This window comes from Pocillopora damicornis, chromosome 13, assembly GCF_964200805.1.
Source record: "Pocillopora damicornis chromosome 13, jaPocDami1.2, whole genome shotgun sequence".
Classification (NCBI taxonomy): Eukaryota; Metazoa; Cnidaria; class Anthozoa; order Scleractinia; family Pocilloporidae; genus Pocillopora; species Pocillopora damicornis.
In genome coordinates, this window is record NC_142682.1 from 3,745,843 (window position 1) to 3,766,196 (window position 20,354).

The following is a 20,354-nucleotide window of genomic DNA, read 5'->3' on the forward strand; positions in this document are numbered from 1 at the left end:
CCCTGCGGCTGTGAACATACAGTGGTATAGACTATGCGTCAGTTTGAACAAAGTCACCCTTGTGTTTTGAATCGTTGTTTTAATAAAAGAGCTTCAGACGAAAATACGGACACAAGTGAGAGAAATTTAAAATAATAACCACTAATTATCCAAATGCGACATTGAGGGATCAAGGACGAATTCGCTAGAGAGGCGAATGGTAGCTTGAACGACTGTTGTTCTCGAAATCTAGTCAACCTTTAATTTGCGACGATTCTCGAAGTTCTCGCTTACAATACATTTTATTTCGGAACGTCTCGAACTCTCGTGTATCTTTCAAAGGCCTCAAAGCCTAGGGTTTGTTCCTATAGTCGAGGTTATTGGTCACTGATCTGAGGTGGCGATAGCAGCTGAAAGCTTCGTTCTGTGCGAGGAAGCCTATTCAAGATCTCTGTGTTGCTAATTGATATATCGCCAACGAATGCAAACGAAATAGACTGCTTCCCAGCTTTCACGTAACATTTTCTGCCATAAGTATCACACTGCACTAATTTAAGCAAAGTGATGGTAATAATATGGAGTCGTGAATCTAAAATTATTTGATCTCCTTAAGTGCATGGTCTCGGCGTCTCGCTGTTATGGCATATTATTATTCATCACCAGAAATAATTTGTTCACGTATCAGTTTTGGAAGAAACTTGTCTTATAAACGCTTCATAACTGAAATTGCATGCGTTGTACGGCTTTCCTTTTTCATAGTGACCATGAATTTGCCTGGAGAATTCGCACTAGCTGGGTTTTCGTAGACCTCGATCGCGAAGATAGAACCAGCTGAATGTATGCCGCTTATTAACCGATAGAGTTTCGTCCCCCACCCCCTGAAGTAAAAAATGGAAAAACTCACGTTGACCAATCTAACGTACAATACGGTCCCTTCCAACGAATATCTTAATTTTGAACGATAGCTAAAGCAGCACCGTTAAAATTGAAAAGCAGTATTAAGCATTTATTTTTAGTTTTCAAGTGTCATTTCGGTGGTGGTTTTGGGGCAGTTTGGAGTTTTTTAAGCAAAAAGATCTGTTGCTACGTAACTAGAATTCAATTCAATTCAACAGCGAAATGGAGATATCTTGAAAACAAAAGACATCCCAAACCCCCTCTATAAAGGGAAAAAAATCACAAGAATAAAAGTGCTTTTCTGTTATTTCTCAGGAACTGTGCCGCTCGAGATTTTCGTTTATAAAACAGGGCGTAAATACATAGAGCTTTTTCTCGGAAAATCGCGACGATTTTTTTATTCGTTCGGTGAAGATGTCATATTCTCCTCAAATCTAGTTGCTACAACGCGAATTTCAAAGCATTTGCATAAACTGAGCTTGTTTGATAATGACCGACAGGGAAAAAAAGAAGTTTTTGTTCTTCTTGGCCAATCACAGGCAGACACGCCCCTGAAAGGGCGGTGCCTTATCATGATGAACGTGAATATCAACACGAGCTAACTGTTGCGTAGGTTGAATGCCCAGTGACCTTAATCATCAAAATTGCCCGATATGAGCAGGCGTATGAAACGACTCTGTTGACAAAATCTACTCGTTCGCAAATAGTGTAAAACGTGAAAAAGTTTATCAGCCACTCCCTAGGGGACGTGACAAGTCCCCACCCCCACCCCACCCTTGGGAAGTGCGGTTTATTGGCTTTGCTCGGGTGTGGTCGAGTCGCGTTTAGCTACCAGAAACATGGCGTCGAGTGAAGAAGGTTCAACGCATACACGGACAATACAGAAGCGAGCGAAGAAAACGCAAGATCAGGCCTGTCAGTTCGATGCATCTCTGTTAGAAGGTGAAAGAAGTTGTGAAATTTTCCTCGCGTTCACGCACTCGCTGTTGCTTGGATGGAATACAATGGCTTTGTGATGTGACGAGTGTTACACTAAAGTAAAATATTTTCTGCTTTTCATTTTTTTTAGAAGAAAGGGGGACCTGTGAGGCTTGCAACCAAATTTCAGGGTAAGGGATGTTAAAATTGATATAATTTCTTTCGTAAATGAGTCAGGAAAGCTAACTGCGAGCTACTGAGCTTTCAAATACGTTCTCTGCCCCCGCGACGCGATCGATGCCGGTGAATTTGTCGGTGCACGCACTAAAAGACTTTCCAGCGGTTTGAAAAGTCTTAGTATTTTTTTTCTTCGAGCGGTTTTCTCGCTTGATTTCCTTCTCAATCAATTTAGTGAGCTCACTGCGTATTGCGATATCTCTGATTTCTTCCGAGAATTTAGCCTGCGATACGAAAGGCCACGTTTTATTGCTGAAGTTTGCGGATATTTCTCAAACAGGAAACGCAGAATCCTTGAAATTCCTAGGGAATTTGGATTAGTTTATGGGCATCCCAACTTGTCTATTGCGATTTATCCTGATTTCCAAGTTTGAATATAACCTAGTAGAAGAGAGTAATGAAATCCTATTTTCCATAGGCTCTATAACTTAATTCGAATTGTGTAAACTTGATAAGTGTACATCGATCGATATTAGAACTTCCCGTATACCAGTGAGCATAATTTTCTTGAGCGGAATATTTGGTCCTGTTACGACATCGAAGACGAAAATCACTGTGATATCATTTGTCGTTTTGGTTCATAATTTCTATGCACAACCCGAACGATTGATGGGTTAAATCTTAATTAATCACAACAGAAAACGTGAATTCGTATATGTTCAAACTTCAATGTTTATAAAGTGACTCGCAGACCTAGCGTTTAGTATTTCCTGTCAAGAGCAGGAATTTTGCGTCTTATTTTCGCTTAAGAGGAGAAAAATAACATGCGCTCCCGAGAATGTAATATTCGCTGGTTACTCCTGATTTTATTTTTCTCCTGTCTGCTATAAAACTAAATCGTAAATTTGTTTTGTTTTGTTCTTCTTCCCGGTTTGGAAGGCTTGGTGTAATTGATGTCCGAACTAGAATGGTTTCTCCATAAGTAGCTTGTCTAAACATATTCCTGATGTTTCGTTGCAAATGATATGATTTGTATATCTTACCCGTATGAAAATATGAATTCTATGTCCTTAAAGTAAGAAAAAGAAAATTGTTGGAAAACGTTAATAAGGGTTTCCTTTTAAAACTTGTCATTCGTAAAGTTTTAAGAGTAAAGTTGAACGAAAAAATATTTAGAGTTTACTTCGGTTATTTATACAAAGTAATATTTTGGATTGAAGATATTGTACGAGGATCAAACTTAGTTTTTTTTTTATTGAATATTTATTTTGTGGTGTCCAAGCTGGTTGATTTGCCTTTAAGTAAAAGATTCCAAATAGTAGTCTCGATGAATCTTAATGCTGCATTTGAATTTTCTGTAATTTTCACTAAAAGCCGATCAGTGATTTTGATTGCTCTTTGGTACTACCCCACCCAACAATCTGTGTATTATTAGCTCCACCCTTTAAAACTCGGATTAAATGACACATTTTTCATCTGAAAATGGAACAAGCCAAGAGATTCCAAGACATAGCCACAAAATTTTGCAGGCTGTTTTTGTAGGCTGGCTGAGATTTGTTTTTAGACATTTCAAGCAGCATTATTTGATTAACTTTAAGCACAGCTTTCATGATATGCTTCTGAATTTTTTGCAATTTTGTGGTCTTAAATGGAAGGCAATTAGTGCCTTGTCTTCAGTTCCAATGTCATGCATTTTCATGTATGATAAACCATCAACAGCTGTTGTGTTTCATGAAAACGCAGTAGTTCTTCAAGATTTATGGACTCAAGTTTTGTATATGCTCAGTTTAATTTCCTTTTTCCTAGAGGTGGCCTACTTCTAAGAAAGGCATTTCCGCTATTTTCATAGCTAAGCCATTATTAAGTTGTCTGTGTCTCCTTGAGGTCAAGTTATGAGTTCTCTTGACTCTTTGGTGCTTTTGAGAATATAGTGCTGGATGTGATCCTTGGTAGTGTTTCCTAAGAGTTAACCCTTAAACTCCCATGAGTGACCAAGACAGAATTTCCCCTTACAGTATCAATACAATATCAACCAGATAAGTGATGAGTACAAATGAAAATATCAATTTGGAGATGGTTAGTTGATCCAATGCTTAATTCTCTGAACTAAAATAAGAATTGTGTGGTTGACAGTAGGGAGAATTACAAATTTGATCTGGGAGTTAAGGGGGTCAAGCAAAGTATATCCTCTAAAGTAAAGCAGTGATCCTAACAGATGAGCAGTAATTGCAGAAAAGAAGCCTGTTTGAATTAAATTTTCCTTGAACCTTGCTGTGTTTTGAAACTTCCATGAAAGTGGTAACCTATTTCCAGTGCAGGATTTATATAAAATTACAGCTGTTGCACGCCCAATTAGTTTTGTGCAATTCTACCAGAGAATCGAAGGGCTGGATATTAACATTGTTCATTATCTAGCAGAGTCTTCATCTTTTATCATTCGGTACTGTTGAAAGTTAAGCCCACTTTCAATACTTTAAGATTCAGCATTAAACAAAGATGTGTAGATTCTCTATCCTTTCCTCTATACATATCCTAAGGTGCTGATAAGGAGAATTTGTTTAATAATCAAGAGCTTTTTTAAATGGTGATCATTTTCCTTATACTACTGACCCCTTAATGTGTGATTCAGGGGTGATATCAGAGAGAGAAATTATATGCTTGTCACTCTTAGGAGCCAAGGGGTTAAGTTTACTGCCTGTAGGTTGATACCTATAATATGTACTGTTTATTTCTCTGACTCCCATATACCTGACTTAACTCTTTCACTCCCAAGATCTGGTTGTCAATTCTCCTCTCTAGCTGTTACACATTTTCATATAAACTAGTGAGAGAATTTGGTGTTAGATCAAGATAACTTCAACCTGATAAGTATTCTTATTACCTGTTTGCAAGATAATGTATGGATTCTATGGGGAGAAGTTGCATGTTAATCACTTCTGGGAGTTAAAGGGTTACCACAAGGGTTGGGGTGGTTGTGAAAAAAATGCTGATTAATAGTAACAGTCTTTTTTTTTTCTTTTCGTAGCTCTGCCAATTGTCTTTCTCAACCTCATGTTATCCAGGTAAGTGCACATTTCCCTGTTTCCTTGTTATTGTAGCATGCATTTTATTGAAATGCCCCTGATTTTAGACCGAATGCTTCTTTTTCAAACATGGGACATGGAACATATTAAATTTTCCTTTTCAGTTCCAACTACACTCTTCTATCCTTTAAATTCTAAATTTGTGCTGGTATAAAAAGCTACAGGGATAAAATCACAATTATTTTTCTTTCAATAGCTTGACCCAGAGGGACACATAGAAAGAACTACAGTTATTCGAGTTGTTACTACAGATGATGATGAATATAAGGTATGCAACTTTGCACTTGGATGTAAAGCTCTGATCTCATGTGAAGTTTTACAATGAGCCCTCCTGCGATGACCACTCTATGAATAGTAAAAATTTGTGAATTGGGCTTAAAATTGTGGCTGAGACCTACATACACAAGCAGTTGGGTCACAAATAGTACCAAGAAGTGTCTTAGACTGATCACTTCCACACTGATCTCTTCACACTAGTCGGGGGAACTCACAAAGCAAATGGTCCTTCACTATGTGCACAATGTTTTGGTACATGTGGGTTATTAAATCTTGTTTAGCATTAAGTTTTTCTCCAATCAATTGCTTCCATACATCCTTATATATAATATATATATATATATATATATATATATTTATATATTTATATTTAGGAAGTCTGTTTATTGATTTTTCTGTTTTACTGTGCTCAATACGTAGAAGTACAGTGCAATATATTTTGCAATGGTGGAAAAAAAACAGAGAGACTATACTTTCATCCCTACAAGCCTATTTCATGATTGCTCACTCATCTGGGGATTTTATTTTATTTTATGATTTAAAATCCCCTGATGAGTGAGCGATCACGAAACAGGCTAGTAGGGATGAAAGTATAGTCTCTCTGTTTTTTTCCCCTTTTGCAACATATATATTTATATTTATAAAGTGTAAAATTTTGACTTTTGCAAAATAGTGCTCAATACATAGGAGTAGTGCAATGTATATATTAACCTGATGAGTGGGCAACAACGAAACATACCTGTAGGGATGAACTTGTAATTTATTTGTCTTTTTCCTCCCACAATATATTTATATTTATATTCATCTGCACACAGCTGATCGGAAAGTATACCTTTCCTTGTTGTTTGTTGATCACATTGAAGCTATGTAAATTAGCCCAGACTACCCTTTGTAAATGACTGCATACAGTGTAGTTACCAAGCAAATGTTTTGTAACATTCTCCTGTGCTTTATTTTTGTTCAAATTTCATCATTTTTATTTTAACTGTGTGCTTTAATTATGAAGACAACCGTTGTCAGTCACAAGAATTAAGAAAGTAAATTAGAGCTAAGCTTTTAAGAAATAATTCAAGAGTTGACGATTTTTAAGGTCTTTGCAAATGCACAGTATTAGATTTCAGAAAATTTGTCACAAAAACCTGTGAACAAACAAACAACTTTTTTTACCAGATTTCGTTTTTCAAGTTTTTTCTCAAAATCATGCTTGAAATTTCTGTTTCGTGTTTCTGATAAGTGATAATTGGTACAATTGTACAAATGGTTACTTTATTCCGATGTTACAAAGATCTATTTTTTAAATAGTTTGAATTCTCAAGATGCATTAATATTGATTACAAGGAGCTTCAATTACATGTACAATTTGCTGGGTATCAGATTTTTGAATGAATTCATTGCAGCTTACTCTTAATAATAGGTTACAGAAGCTTCTCCAGGAAGATACGGAGGAAGATGTAATGGCACAGATAACACGCCAACAGTCATTGTGTCTCCTGGGGATCATTTAAAAGAATATCTGATAGATGATGATAATTATGAAGACAGAACACACTCTCCTCCTGCAGTTCTTTTTGATGAGTGAGTCTGCATTTTCTTATGTTGTTGTTGTTGTTGTTTTTACTTTTGGTTGTAACAGTGTTGTAAAGGAAATAAAATCCTACCTAGCTTGGGTTGAAGAACACTGACTGCTGTGCAGAAGGTTGAGTGGTCAGAAGGTTGGGTGGTCAAGCCCCAGACTGAACCAACAGGGTTTTAACCCTTTAAACCCTAAGAGTGATTAGCAACTAATTTCTCCTTACAATATCACCCCTAAAACAAACATTGAGGTCATGAGAACAGAGGAAATGATCATCAACTAAAGAAGCTCTTGATTGTTAATCAAATTCTCCTTTTCAGTATCATAGAAAATGTATAGAGAACAGTATGGAGAAATTGTATATTGATGTAAGGGTGTAAAGGGTTAAAATAACTAGAGATTTTGCTGCTTTTGCTTTGTCATCTGCAAATGGTTAGACTTTCTAATCCTCTCAGATAATAATGATAAACCCTAGTCCTCTTTGTTGCATCTTCTCTGTACTGGTTAACAGGGGAGACAAAGAATAGGGTAAAAAGCTCTTTTTATTGTGAATAAAGGGAGTTAGTTTCTAAAGAAACTGTGGTGCTGCATCGGTAGGAGAGTATAACTAGGTAGTTTACATAGTTTTATCAACTCCTTGTGTTGTGGTGTGACCTTATTTCCAAAAATTCTAAAATTTGGGGTTCTTGCATAATTTCCTTTCAAAAGTTGTAAACCCCTCAATGCAGTCTGGTCAAAATCCCCAACAAAGTTTTTTTTCAAGTGCACTAGTGCATATTTATATGAAATAAATAAATGCATCTTCATAATCAACATTTTTAAAATTCCCTTCATCCAGGACTGAACCAAACATAAGCAATGTGAAGGAGACTCGCAAAGCTGAGTAAGTACAAAAGCTTCTCTATTACTCTTTTGCATCTTTGCATCTTTGCCTCTTTGCCTCTTGTGTTCCAACCAATTTTTAAATTGACCAATTCTTTGTCTTTTTAAAGTAAAACAGATCATATGAAAAGAAGGAGAATCCACAAATGCGATTATGAAGGTTGCTCCAAAGTTTACACTAAAAGCTCACATCTCAAGGCTCACAGGCGAACCCACACTGGAGAGAAACCCTACAAATGTTCCTGGGAAGGCTGTGCATGGCGCTTTGCTCGCTCAGATGAACTTACAAGACACTACAGAAAACATACTGGTGCAAAGCCATTCAAATGTTCACACTGTGACAGGTGCTTTTCAAGATCAGATCACTTGTCACTTCACATGAAGCGCCACTGAATTAGTGTGCAAAAAGAGTCTGTGGGGTATGACATTTAAGGAGCAAACACTATTGGAAAGCCAGCCTATTTTGTAGAAGATAGCTTGTTCTTCCTGGAGTCATTTGGAAGAAGGATGCAGTTGATACCTCCAATATTTAGTTGAACTTTTGTCATTGTGTACAGCTGGCAACTCGTGTCAAATTTGTAAATAGAGAATTGTTTCCTCAGTGATACTAAGTGCTTCCTCCAGGTATGGAACCCTGTGACACTTATAGGATGGTGACAAAGCTCAAGCAATGATGGATTTCTGCTTTTAGTTGCGTAAACCTGCAAGTCATCCTTGTATGGCTGTGTTATTCTCACCATAAATTGGTAATAATGCTGGCAAATTCAGGGTCATTCTACAACAAACTTATTTGGTGGCATATTGTGTGACTTTGGTCTGCTTTGTCAAACCATTGAAGAATTTGGTCAGTTCCCTACACCCATCAAGAAAGCAAGCTGAATGTCATCTTTAGCTAGATGGATTGATGGAGAGCTCATTGTTACTGCACTTCAATATGCTTTCACAAAGATCTTCAAAAGTCATTTGCATTTCTCCACTGTTTGTCCCAGAGCTAAAAGGGGCATTCTTTCCTGCAAAGAAATCTTTGGAATCTATGTTGTTTACATAGGTAATTACAATCAATTTGTTTTTTTATAATCAATCCTAGATACTAAAATAACCTTAAGTATTACTACCAATTAATTCTATTTAGTGGAAGCAATACCACCATGGAAAAATTATGTAGAAAACATCTTGTCACAATGATAACTTGAAGATAACATAGTCCACATGAAGTTAGCAAAATGTACATAGTAATTATTATGAAATCTTAAATTATAAGTTTAGTTATCTCTGTAACTATTTTTTGTGTTAGGTTTAAGTCCTCGTTGAATTGATATTTTTCAACCAATTTTAGATTTAAACTTTTCTTTACAAAAAGTTTTTTCTTCAAGATTTTTTTGAGGTACTCTCACAAAGATCAGTGGACAGTGCTGTCTCAGTTATAGAATAATTTAAAGAATGTGTGTTTTTATATTACTCATTCATACACCATCCGGTTAGAGGTAGTGCTGTGTGGCATGAAAATTTTGAGGGTTTTAATTTCAATGATTTTGCAAATAGTCTTCTCTTTTCAAAAGAAAAATTTCTTCAAAAGAAAATCTTGTAGAATAGAACCACACAAACCTTTTCAGCATTCAGTCAATTTAAGACTTTTTAAAAAAACTCCACACAAATCAATCATCATCAATATCCATTCATAGTATGTGGCCAGGTCCAATCACAATACCCATCTTAAAAACCATTTGAAGCAATTTCTTTTTGGCAAATATTACATTCCTTCCTTGCTATTGTATTGGAGTTTGAGGTTAAAATCACAACGTTAGTTTCCTGCAGAAATGATAGTCATTTCAAATAAAAGGGATGTAATTTTGTTCCTTTGGTAGTTAATATTTTCCCACTATCTCCTATATGCAAAATACATTCCAGCAAAGTTTTCACATGACAAGGGAGTTGACTGGAAAGGTTCACATGTTTCTTTTGAGGGAGGTGATGAACAGGAATAATCATACATACATACATGTACACAATTTAGCAGTGATCTGTAAAGAAGGTCGAAACCTGGAAAAACTTCTGGACTTATCATCTTTCATTAGTTGTTAGTTTGAGAAGTAACTTTGCATTAGTTTGCTTAAGGTAAAGACAGAGGAGGGGTTACTGTTAACTTCTTCCTTTCTGTGTGTGGCTGGCAATGGTAGCTTAGAGTGTACTAATGATTCAGTGGTTAAGTAATTTAGTCAGTGCAGGTTAAGGAAGAAGTTCTGCTCTTAAAGAAATGAGATTTCCTTCATTCCTTGCATTTTGAGGTTGAAGCACATTTTTATCTAAACTGCAATAACTTCACTGTGGCTGGGTTATTATGTGCAAACAGGCTGAAGGGCTTTCACAAGAACAGGTGTAAACCCTTCATTTATCAACGTGATTGTACTTCAAAAGTACTTGAAAATAGGAAAGTGAATGCAACAATGTCAAGTCATTCTGAGCTCAAATGGAATGCATAACTTTCAATATGGCTATATGATTAACAAAGAATTCTCGGTGGTGTGTTCATTGCTCTTGTAGTGTGTAGTTTTGGAAGATGGACAATCTTAATTTACTTACTTTTTTTAGGAAATTCTCTTTTGACCTTCCCAGGGCAATTTTCAATTGATGTTAACATTGACTGAATTACTCTTGTTTCACAATCCTTTGGTAGGGGACTGGTCTAGAAAACTCATGCCACCTTCTCAACCAATCAGGTTGAATGCTAGAGCCTCCTAGAAATTGGTCACTCGTGTTTTTGCGCAATGAGGACTCTTTTGTTCTTTTTCCTTTGCATTCTCACTGGCTGGTTGTCTTGTCATATTTCGATTGCTCTGATTGGCTGTTTTGATTTGGTTTGGGTACTTTGGTTTTTTGTTTATTACATTCCATCAAAATGTTAACTTTGGTGAAATCTATTTTTAAGAGCAGTAAATAACAGCAAATTTTTATTGTCAAAACACGTTGAGAAATATCACTGCTTCAAGCATTTCCTCAAATGTTATCATTCCTTTAGCATTCCTGTTTTATATTTGATTAAACTTATTATGTAGGCCTTATAATTGAAACAAAAAAAATTATCCCTGCTTTACCATATTAACCCTGGCACTCTGAAGATTTAATCATCAGCTATCCATCTTGTCTGCCATGCATTTCTTATATTTGAGCTTTGAGATTTTGCTCTTAATTCGTACAAGATCTCTTAGAAGATGATTTTGTACTTTCTTCTCAATGTCTTTCTGCTTGAGAATGTATTGATATTGTGAGGAGAAATTCATTATTGAGCTTTAGTGAGAGTGAAAAGGGTTAGGAAACGTTTTTAAAGGGGTTTCCTGTACAGGTGCAGTTTACATAAGTAAGTTATTTTGTAGTGATTTTGAGCCATCTATATAATTGATGCTGGTCTTGTGAGCTATGACAGGAATCTTGGTTTACTCTTCGTGATTATGGCTTCAGATCTTACAACTTTGTGAATTATGGACCCATGCCATAGCAATTTCTTTTTGTTCATTTACCGAACTGTTTATAGAGTACCACATATTGTACAATTAGAACTGAAATGTGTAGAAGTCAAGAAATAATGATTAATGTTTTGTTAAACAATCTTGGCACCATGCAGTCTTTTTTTTTTTCTGTGAAGCGCTGCATGGATGCCCAAAGAGCATGAGTAGATTTGTACAGTGCTTAGACTTGGCCTTGTTTAGCTATGGAGGTAGAAATTACAGTTCTTAGAAGATTATTAGACCACGCACTCTGTGAGTGTTTTTCGGTTTATACCCATTTGCGTCAGATTCTTTTTCAGCAGATGAGTGCCTGGTGCAATTCATCTGCTTATTATTATAATTTAATTCAATGAAAATAAAAGTTGGATTGAAGCAAAGTGTGTGTCTTTATTTGTCAACAAATTGTTTGGGGTTACCGATTTGCTGAAATGATTTACTTAATATCCTTTATACCCTAGCATCTAGACCTCAAAAATTTGTGGGAGAGAATGGCGCTTGCTTTCTTTTTCAAGCCTTCCTCTTGCAGTTGAACTCAGGTTCCGCCGTCTCTGTATGAGTTGGTAACCCACAATGCTTTATTTTTGCAACCAGCTCTTTCTAAATTATTTTAGTTTCTTCCTACCTTCGCCACCAGATTGCCTTCCAGAGCACCATCTTTAAAAAGTACCGCATATATCGCACAACAAGAGTAAAATTAGGAAACTCTGGTACGAGTGGCAACTCGAATTTCTGGCGCGTAGTAGAGAATAAAAGACCTACCGATGCCTCAGTTTGATGCTTTCTGACGCGGTCAGGAAACTGGGTCGAGTAAGTAAATTTTTCTTTAGATCTTCTCTATTTTTCCGTTGGCATGGCTCGCCGTGAGTGCATACTTTAGCTGTGAGACTTAGTAAAACCTGATGTTCAGAAGCGGGAACTGTGATGATTCACATTCGGTGTGTTCGGAAAGTTTGCCAAGAAGCCAAATTTCTTGATTCGCAACTTAGTTTAAACAAATCGAACATGGATTTTACAATAATTATGAAAGTTCTCACACGTTGATCGGTCGACGACCATCGTTAGTGAGAGTATTAAGATAGTTCAAGAGAAAATTACACAGATTTGTAAGCCACGGCTTACGATAAATTCGCCTCCACCCCCCTCCCTACGAGTTCGTCACAACTTCATCCCCATCAAAATGCAACAAGTGCTCGCAACTTTCCATTTTCAGACATTTCTTTGCGACAAAACATGTTTCGACTAAGATGAACTTATAAGTTAGCTTGATCAATCCACTTACTTCTGGCTGTAACTCAGATGTTCGTTAGAACAAGAGTAAAGTGCCTTACTTGTTTTCATTTGTTAACTTACAAAATGCGTTTTTCTTTTAGCTGAAGTCGATTCTGTACAAGTCAAGGGTCTTGCGCCTGACTAAATTTTGAAAAAACTTTTTTTGGTTTTTAATAGCTGTATGCATCGAACATTTCAATTTTAACAAATTTAATTTACGATTTTATAATTAATTGTTGACGTATTCTCTACGTATTCTCTACTAGTTAACGCTTGTTTTTCTAGAAACTTCGTTTATTCAAGATCTTATTTTTAGACAAATCTCTCTGAATTCAGTAGCTCAAACAGCTGTAAACTGAAAAAATTGACATTTTATTTTGAGACAAATTACTTTGTCCTCGAGGAGTTTCTTGCTTCTTCTCTCTGTACGTGCCGCTTTCGACTTAAAACTCAATCAATATACATAGCACTTATAAACAATTATTACCTCAAATAGCGAAACACAATTAATGTCGATTCATGGTTTAATTCGGTCGTCGACGTGGCTTTTCGGAAAGGTTCGGCAATTTTCCGGCTTTCCGAAAAGTTTACGATTGCATCCGTTTACGTCATCGTAATTACAACCGCAGTCCGCAAATGGAAGAGGATGTATCTCTTTGACGCACGAAAGAAACGTCTCCTCAGAAATGTATATTTTTTGTCTTCCTATGGATACTAGACAAATAAACCACAAAAATACCTGTGAGTTAAGTCTTGCGAAATTGGAGAAAAGAATATCAAAGAAAACAAAGGCCACTTTGTTTTTGTCGTCACGGACGAGAAATAATAACATTCAAGATCACGCGCGCTTCTATTCTGAGATCGAATATCGAGGCATGAAGCGTGCCTTGCCGCACAACCAATATCATTTCCCTAAATCGACCTATTTATCCAAGTGAAATGATTAAAAATTACGAAACTTAATGAGCGCAAAACGGGCTAATGCAATATACTAAGCAACAAGGCTCAAACGATACTTCAGAAAAGTTTTCAAAGTTTTTTTCAGAAGTTTATGTGCCAAGTTAAGGTTGCATGATCATTAGGCGTCGTCGCTTTAAATAAGTCTTCCTTTCTTTTATGATTTAGTTGATGATTCTTCGATAGCTCGTCGCAGAAAGTCCTTGGATAGGTTGTTGATGTCTATGGTTAGTCGCGCCGCGCTCCTAAACTTCAAGGGTCATTGCCCCTTTATGATTCGTGCAGCGGAGTGCAACAGTCTAATGATCTGTGACGCAACGGTGTGTTTCTGAGAATTTATGGACGTGTGCACGTACTTGCGAATAAAAGTAACAATATCTTCTCGGAAAAGTCACTATAAAAGTTTCTATATCGATGGATCAAATTTAGAACCTTCGGCGGTTAAAGCAAATACCAAAAGCAAAATATACTTCTAATTTTCTTCTTATGCTATTAAGTCTTAGAGGAAATTAGCAGAAAAGATAAAAAATTATTCTATTCTAAGCAGATGTATAACTTTTCACATTGCATAAGCGGACAAGAGGCAAATAACAAAAGTCAAAGTCTTGCAGCTATCCTCTCGGGTAAACGTGAATCTAATAAAAGCTATGACAGAGAGAGTAAAATTGTTAGTTAAGTCTTAAATAGTTCTCCCATGAAAAGTAAAATAAAGTTGACAAAGACTACTAAAAAGAGTTTAAAGATTCCAGATTAAAATATCATTCGATAATCAGACGGTTTTGTTAGGTTGTTATTCCCATACTCCGACCAAAGACAGCTCTCAAGATTGTTGATACCGTGTTTGTTCAGCTCGCACAGAGGCCATTCCTGTGAAATGTGAAATTTTCTGGTTCAATGCTTCTTTTTTAAAAAAGATAATAAGTTTCATGAATGAAACACGATAGAACTAACTTTATTGCCACAAGTTTAAGTAACCCCTAACTATTCTTTTCAAACAAACCTTCAATATTACTCGGGTCTCGGAAAAAAACTTACATCATTTTCCCAGAAAGCTTATCTTAATCTCATTCAAGCTGTACGTGACTCCGGAAACAATACTGAAGCCCTCACCAGCTTGTTTACAAAATATGTTTTAAAGCTTCAATTATTTTTAGATTACCGCAAGCCAAGCTTCCTTCGGTTTTGGCGATACAGAACCGATTAACGAGATTAATACACATTTAAATGGAAGTGTGATTGAGTTTGGACAGGTTTCCTTGAAAAAATCTGTCGAAAGAAAAACAATGGTTATATATAGTCAACCACTTTGATTTCAGTTTCTTGTTATTCATTATTTGTAAAATTAGCCAGCTGACCGCGACCAGTCCTCGACTAGTACAATATCACAACAAAACCAGTGTTATTAATAAGTATTCAGCCGCAAAGCAGACCGTTATATTCTTTCCAGTCTGTTCTATAAGTGGCTTTAAAAATGCTTTGCTTTTTTTCAGAACTGTTCTTTTATCTTTTCTTCTTTTGAGCTTAGTCCCTAAATCTTAAAAAAAATTCCTCTAACTTTTGATATTTGCAACCAGTAAAACGTAGAGAGTCAAGTCATGTCCACAAAAGCAAATCATACTTGCAAGACTTATCAAAAATACTGCGGATCTTCCAACATAGTCTTAATTATACAATTCGGAAATCACATTGAACACATCGTGCCTGTAAAAAGATACTCATTTTATTTCAATTATGTATTGGCGTATCGGAAAGTTGTTAAATCCTATTGTTCTCTTGCCAAAGTTTAAATCAAATGTTTTTAACTGCTGGGGGCAGTTTCATCTCATTTAAAGTGTTTTCAGGATTCGCTAAGCTAAACAAAACTCATCCACCGTAAACTTCACTCTTAATAAGATTAAAATAAGATTTATGCCAGAGGTGAACAAAGATTTTCTTTCAATTTCGAAATACCGCGCTCACTAGCTTTCTTTCCACTAAACCGCGCTGACCAATACCGAAAATATTCGTGCTCTTTATCGTCATGTTTGTTTTTGTAACATCTTTCGATCACGAGCGCAAACGAACGACCGGCTGAAAGTTCTCTCCTCACAGACATTTCTATCAGGTTTTTCTTTTCTTTATATTTTTACTCGTCGAAAAACAAACTGAAATAAATACAAATAAAAACGTGAGAAGATTAAGGGAGATTTTCTTCTTTTATCTGAGATTTCTTTAGTATCTTTAGTATAATTCAAACGTTTTGACGACTTGATCGAGTTTTCATCGATCAAGGTGATGGTATGTCACTCAAAAGACCGAAACAATAGTTATGTCAAAGGCTATAAAGTAGATACTGGCTTGAAAAAAAGTTAATACGATCATGAATATTTTGAAACCAAAAAATTACGTTGCACGTCCAAATTTCCGATCCACGGTAGCTGCATGTGTTTATGTCAGTCCAGATGAAAAAACACCCGCTATAAAATAAATCAAACTGAAAGAGTTAATGCACCGACGATCGTATGGACGACGGAAGTGCTTAACATAAAGGTCATATCGAAATTGTTGAATGTGAAATCAGAAAAACTTTGCACGGTCTTCAGGCGCTAAAAGTTGAAGACATAACTTCTGAAATATTTGATACCTTGAATGAATTAGCCTCACTTATTTCTGGGCTTGTTGTCAAAACGAAGTGACATTATGCCGGAACTGTCTCGTTTACAAAGTTTGCTTGAGTCAGTGAAGAAGCGATCTGATTGCAAGTGATCTCTCTACTGATTCATCAGATTTTAGAACACCAAGACCCGTTTTTTGTACGGTAACCGTTGCTTATATAGACCATTTCCCTTTCCTGCCTGCCAGACATCTCTCAGTTTAATTGATCACTGAAGACTCCCTGGTTTGATATTTTACACTTTTCTTGTCATCTGTATCGATATTGTAAGGAGAAATAACCGATTGCTCGATCCTGAGAGTGAAAGAGTTTAGACATCTCCACAAGGAATTTAGGGTCTTGGAATCTCTAGTTAGTGGACAGGACTGAAGGGTCAGACTCTTCAAGGGACTGGTAACCAGCTAGAGAGTGTAACTTAAATTTAATAGTTACACGAGCCAAAATTCCAAGACTCTTTTTTCTTTTTTTCTTAAGAACACGGAAATCGTAGGGAAACTTTAAGTGAACGGACTGAAATGGAAGTTAGGTCTTCGTTACCAAATTTATTTTAAAACAGACCAGGAAAAATTTTGGTTTAGCAAATGGTGTCGCACTTTTCAGAATTAAGTCTAAGGTCGAAAAAGGAAAAAAAATGTTTCGTGCCAAAGTCTGCCATATGATCAGTGTGAAAGGAAGTGGTGGTAGCCAAGATAAGAAATGAAATACTGGCAATTAAAAAATTTCGACAAGGAACTGAAACATTCGCTTGAAAAATTACTAGATTAAGGTGGAACTTGCGGGCCAAGATCTCGAAGTTCGCCAATACATGCCGGTGTTCGGGAGCTTTTTGAATATCTCAGCAATTTTTTTTGTCAAGTAGCGTTAGGGGATATAAAAGTTTTCGTGATCAGTTACGAAATAATCGGAATATCAATTTGTTTATTACTGTAGAGTCCAATTCTTATCCCTTAATCCGTAAATTGAAGGCGTAAAAAGGCAAGGATACAGGTAAATACTAATTACAGCATCTGCCTTTGATATTTGGAATAAAAATGGAACGATTTCATTATATTGCTACTTAAGACAGTAAAGAAAACCCGATGCGCTTGACAGAAACCCGCTTGAAATTAACCTCGCTTTGGAACGATAAAAACAAGCTCCAACGCTTGACAAAAGTGTTCGGAAGAAGGCTTTTAAATTCAAAAGGACTCAGACTAGAACTAACATGTCCTACTACACGACATTTATCATTGATTTCTGACGATATCTGTGACTAAATAGAAAACGAAAGAAATTCAAGAATTCCTAACTGTTGTACAAGGCGACATTTGCGTGCAGAAAATCTTGGCACAATAGGTATTGTGCAATTGAGCAGACATTGTATCTGTGAACCCCTAGGGAGCGAAACATTCAAGAATTACAAATTTCATATCATTTCCAGACTGGGCGAGTGTGCGGGTATTTAAGCTCTGATCATGCCAAAATAAGCGACACAACATGTATAATTCTAGCTTTTTTTATTTGATACTCTTTTCTTCTTCTCATCTTTTGAATAAAATAACACGGTATCATATAAATATTACCTCTAAAAATTCCATTACATAAAAATACATCTCTTCTTTTCTTTTTTTGACATACTTCTTATTTACAAACGTTTATTTAACTCAAAATATTTTAAATCGAGTCTCATATCTTTTCTTTTCAGTAAAATTCTGATCCTGTGACAGTTAAGTTGCGAGCGCTTAAAACGCACTCTTCGTGAAAGACATGACAGCGCTAAAGCAATGGGTTAATCATCTCATTTCTGGGTTCATTTCAAAAGATCAAGCTGTCATTTCGGTCCCACACTTTAACAGAACGATGGATAATGTTCAATACGGCTTGTAACGTTCAATAACGTGGACCACAAGAAAGTTATCAAACGATGATGTAACCGATTGAAAGACAATGTTCATTTCCCCATGCCACACTTGGTGCGCTTACAGCATCGTTATGATCACATTGTAACCAAATCTTTTCTTTTTCAGTTCGGAGCGAATGGAACCGTAAGTTTTGCTCGTCGTGAGAAACACGATATTTATCTACTTTATTCATGCACAGTTCCTCTAAGATTGCTGTTGTGGTTGATGGCGTTTCATGTGTAGTGCCAAGTGATCTGATCTGGCGAAAGCTCTATCACAAAACTGGCATTTAAATGGTTTGGCTCCAGTGTGTTTCCTATAATGTCTGGTCAGTTCATCCGACCGAGCAAATCGCCACTCGCAGCCTTCCCAAGTACATTTATACGGTTTTTCTCCAGTATGAGTTCTCATGTGCGCCTTGAGATGTGAACTCTTTGTGTATACTTTGTTACAACCGGGGTGCTCGCAGTGATGGATCCTCCTTCGTTGAAGTTCAGGCGAGCCTCGTCGTTGTTGTGGGATCAGTACAGTTGGAGGGGTGTATGGCGGTGGAGGGCCAAGAGGTCCCAAGTATATTTGCTGGGTTGCCATTTCTGGAGAGCCAGGATTTGAGTTTGGCGGCGTAGGTGGATAAATAACCGTATAATCGCGAGGTGGTTGAACAACTTTCAGTTGATGGTAGTGAGATCGGTTGTCATTTTGGATGTGAATATTGCCTGTCACTACAGGTACTGGATTTATTGTTGTGATCGTTGTAGTGTTCGTGAATTCCGGAGCAAGACTGTATGTGTCCACTTCGGACACAAAAACTTTCTCTGGTAGCGCATCGTTGTTGTTCGCATCCGTGACCACAGCGCAGTCATCACCAGAGTCGTCATCAAACGTAAAGTAATCGTTCACGACGTTGGCGCTTTCTCGTCGGAATTTTCTCTTTCTTGTTATCAAAGGACTCAGAGTAAGTGGCGAAGGAGCTGTTCCTTGAAGGTATTTCTCCATTTCCCACATCGTCTAAAGGGAAAAGACGAAATCAAGTTAGTGTTGTTCGAAGAAAAATATAACCTGTCAAATATGGCGCGCGTGCTTAAATGATAAATTGCTATGATGTTTTTCTCACTGAGTTGTTCGTTTAATGCGTTAATGTTTCATCAGCATTATCAAAAGTAAATGTTCAGTTTTCCGAAGTGAAATAGAGTATACTTCAGGAAACGAACAAATTGACTTCAAGCGTAAATGAAATTTCAGTGAAATAAACAACATGATTAATTGAATGGAACTGCTCAATAATGAGAACTCATTTAATACCCTAATAAAGTATTAGCGCTAAGTGAGCATCTCTTTCAGGCGATCCGCATAAGGCATTAAATTCGAGATAGTTCCCAAAGCCCACCACTAAAAGAAAAGTAAAATCGACTGTGTGAAAAAAACAGATACGCTTCGATGAGTTTTTTTGTAAAATCTTTGGCGCAGAGTTTTTGTCGCGGGAGTTGTAATCTAACTCAGTGATGGAATTCGTCCGCTATTGTAAAACCACACGCTGGAGTAAATGATCAATTCAAGGACCAACCTGTTGAATTTCGTCAATTTTTGCCACGGAAAAATTGCTGTTAGGGGCCATTGGTCGCACAAAATTGTGTACAGTTGTAGCCAAGTCACATTCAGCATTGGTGCCTTCGATCACAGTCCTTGCCTCTTGTATGACTGACACAGGGAGAGCGAGAGCCATGTTGATTTGATCTGTGTAAAATATGCTTGATCAGCTGTGATGAGTAATCAGATAATGAAAGTGGTATCTCCCACTCGCCCGTTGTTTATGGCAGGTATTTTTTTTCCCAGTAAACCAACTAGTCAGTTTCCGATCGCTGTTGATTTGAATCTCGCGAAGACATCGATTTATATCCACGTTCGCCGAGTTACACTCTACCGTTTGTTACCAAATATGGGAAATGTAGGCGTGTGGGCGACAAAATCTCTTTGCGGTTGACAGAGAACAATCAGTGTCCTCTAGAGGTTTACTTTGAGCCAATCAAAACCCCTGAATTTTCTAAAGCACTACAATCCATGACGTCAATGGTGACCTAACTATTCCCAAGGGTCATCGCAAGTAATCTACGCGAGATCTGATTGGCTAATGGTTGATGACACCATGATTCTCAGAGCGATAAAAACAACTTTATTATTAAAAAGTCGACGTTTGAAATGAATCCTTTGTCAGCAAAATAAACACTTTGAATACAATGGAAAGTTGTAATTTCAATGTGTTTAAATGACAGATACACTTCCGTCCTAGAATATTCCACGAATCTACAT

At 36.8% G+C, this 20,354-nt stretch overlaps 2 protein-coding genes across 3 annotated transcripts; one reads left to right on the plus strand and one right to left on the minus strand.

The window, feature by feature from the left end:
• The first annotated feature begins 1,457 nt into the window (after nt 1-1,457).
• LOC113678116 (uncharacterized) lies at nt 1,458-11,665 on the plus strand. 2 transcript variants are annotated; one of them, XM_027194985.2, is made up of 7 exons: nt 1,458-1,818; nt 1,949-1,985; nt 4,997-5,033; nt 5,251-5,322; nt 6,745-6,905; nt 7,742-7,786; nt 7,896-11,665. In XM_027194985.2, the coding sequence occupies exons 1-7, from the start codon at nt 1,716-1,718 to the stop codon at nt 8,176-8,178; spliced, it is 738 nt and encodes a 245-aa protein (XP_027050786.2). In that variant the 5' UTR covers nt 1,458-1,715; the 3' UTR covers nt 8,179-11,665. The 2 variants fall into 2 exon arrangements, with proteins under 2 accessions (XP_027050786.2, XP_027050785.2); XM_027194984.2 differs by having other exon boundaries at nt 1,489-1,818; nt 1,946-1,985.
• A 5,981-nt stretch (nt 11,666-17,646) lies between these two features.
• On the minus strand, nt 17,647-20,022 carry LOC113678153 (Krueppel-like factor 5). Its single transcript, XM_027195028.2, has 2 exons — nt 19,612-20,022; nt 17,647-19,055 (listed from the first exon to the last, which is right to left on the minus strand). Exons 1-2 carry the CDS (start codon nt 19,768-19,770, stop codon nt 18,252-18,254), a joined length of 963 nt encoding a protein of 320 aa, XP_027050829.2. The 5' UTR covers nt 19,771-20,022; the 3' UTR covers nt 17,647-18,251.
• Between the last annotated feature and the right edge of the window lie 332 nt (nt 20,023-20,354).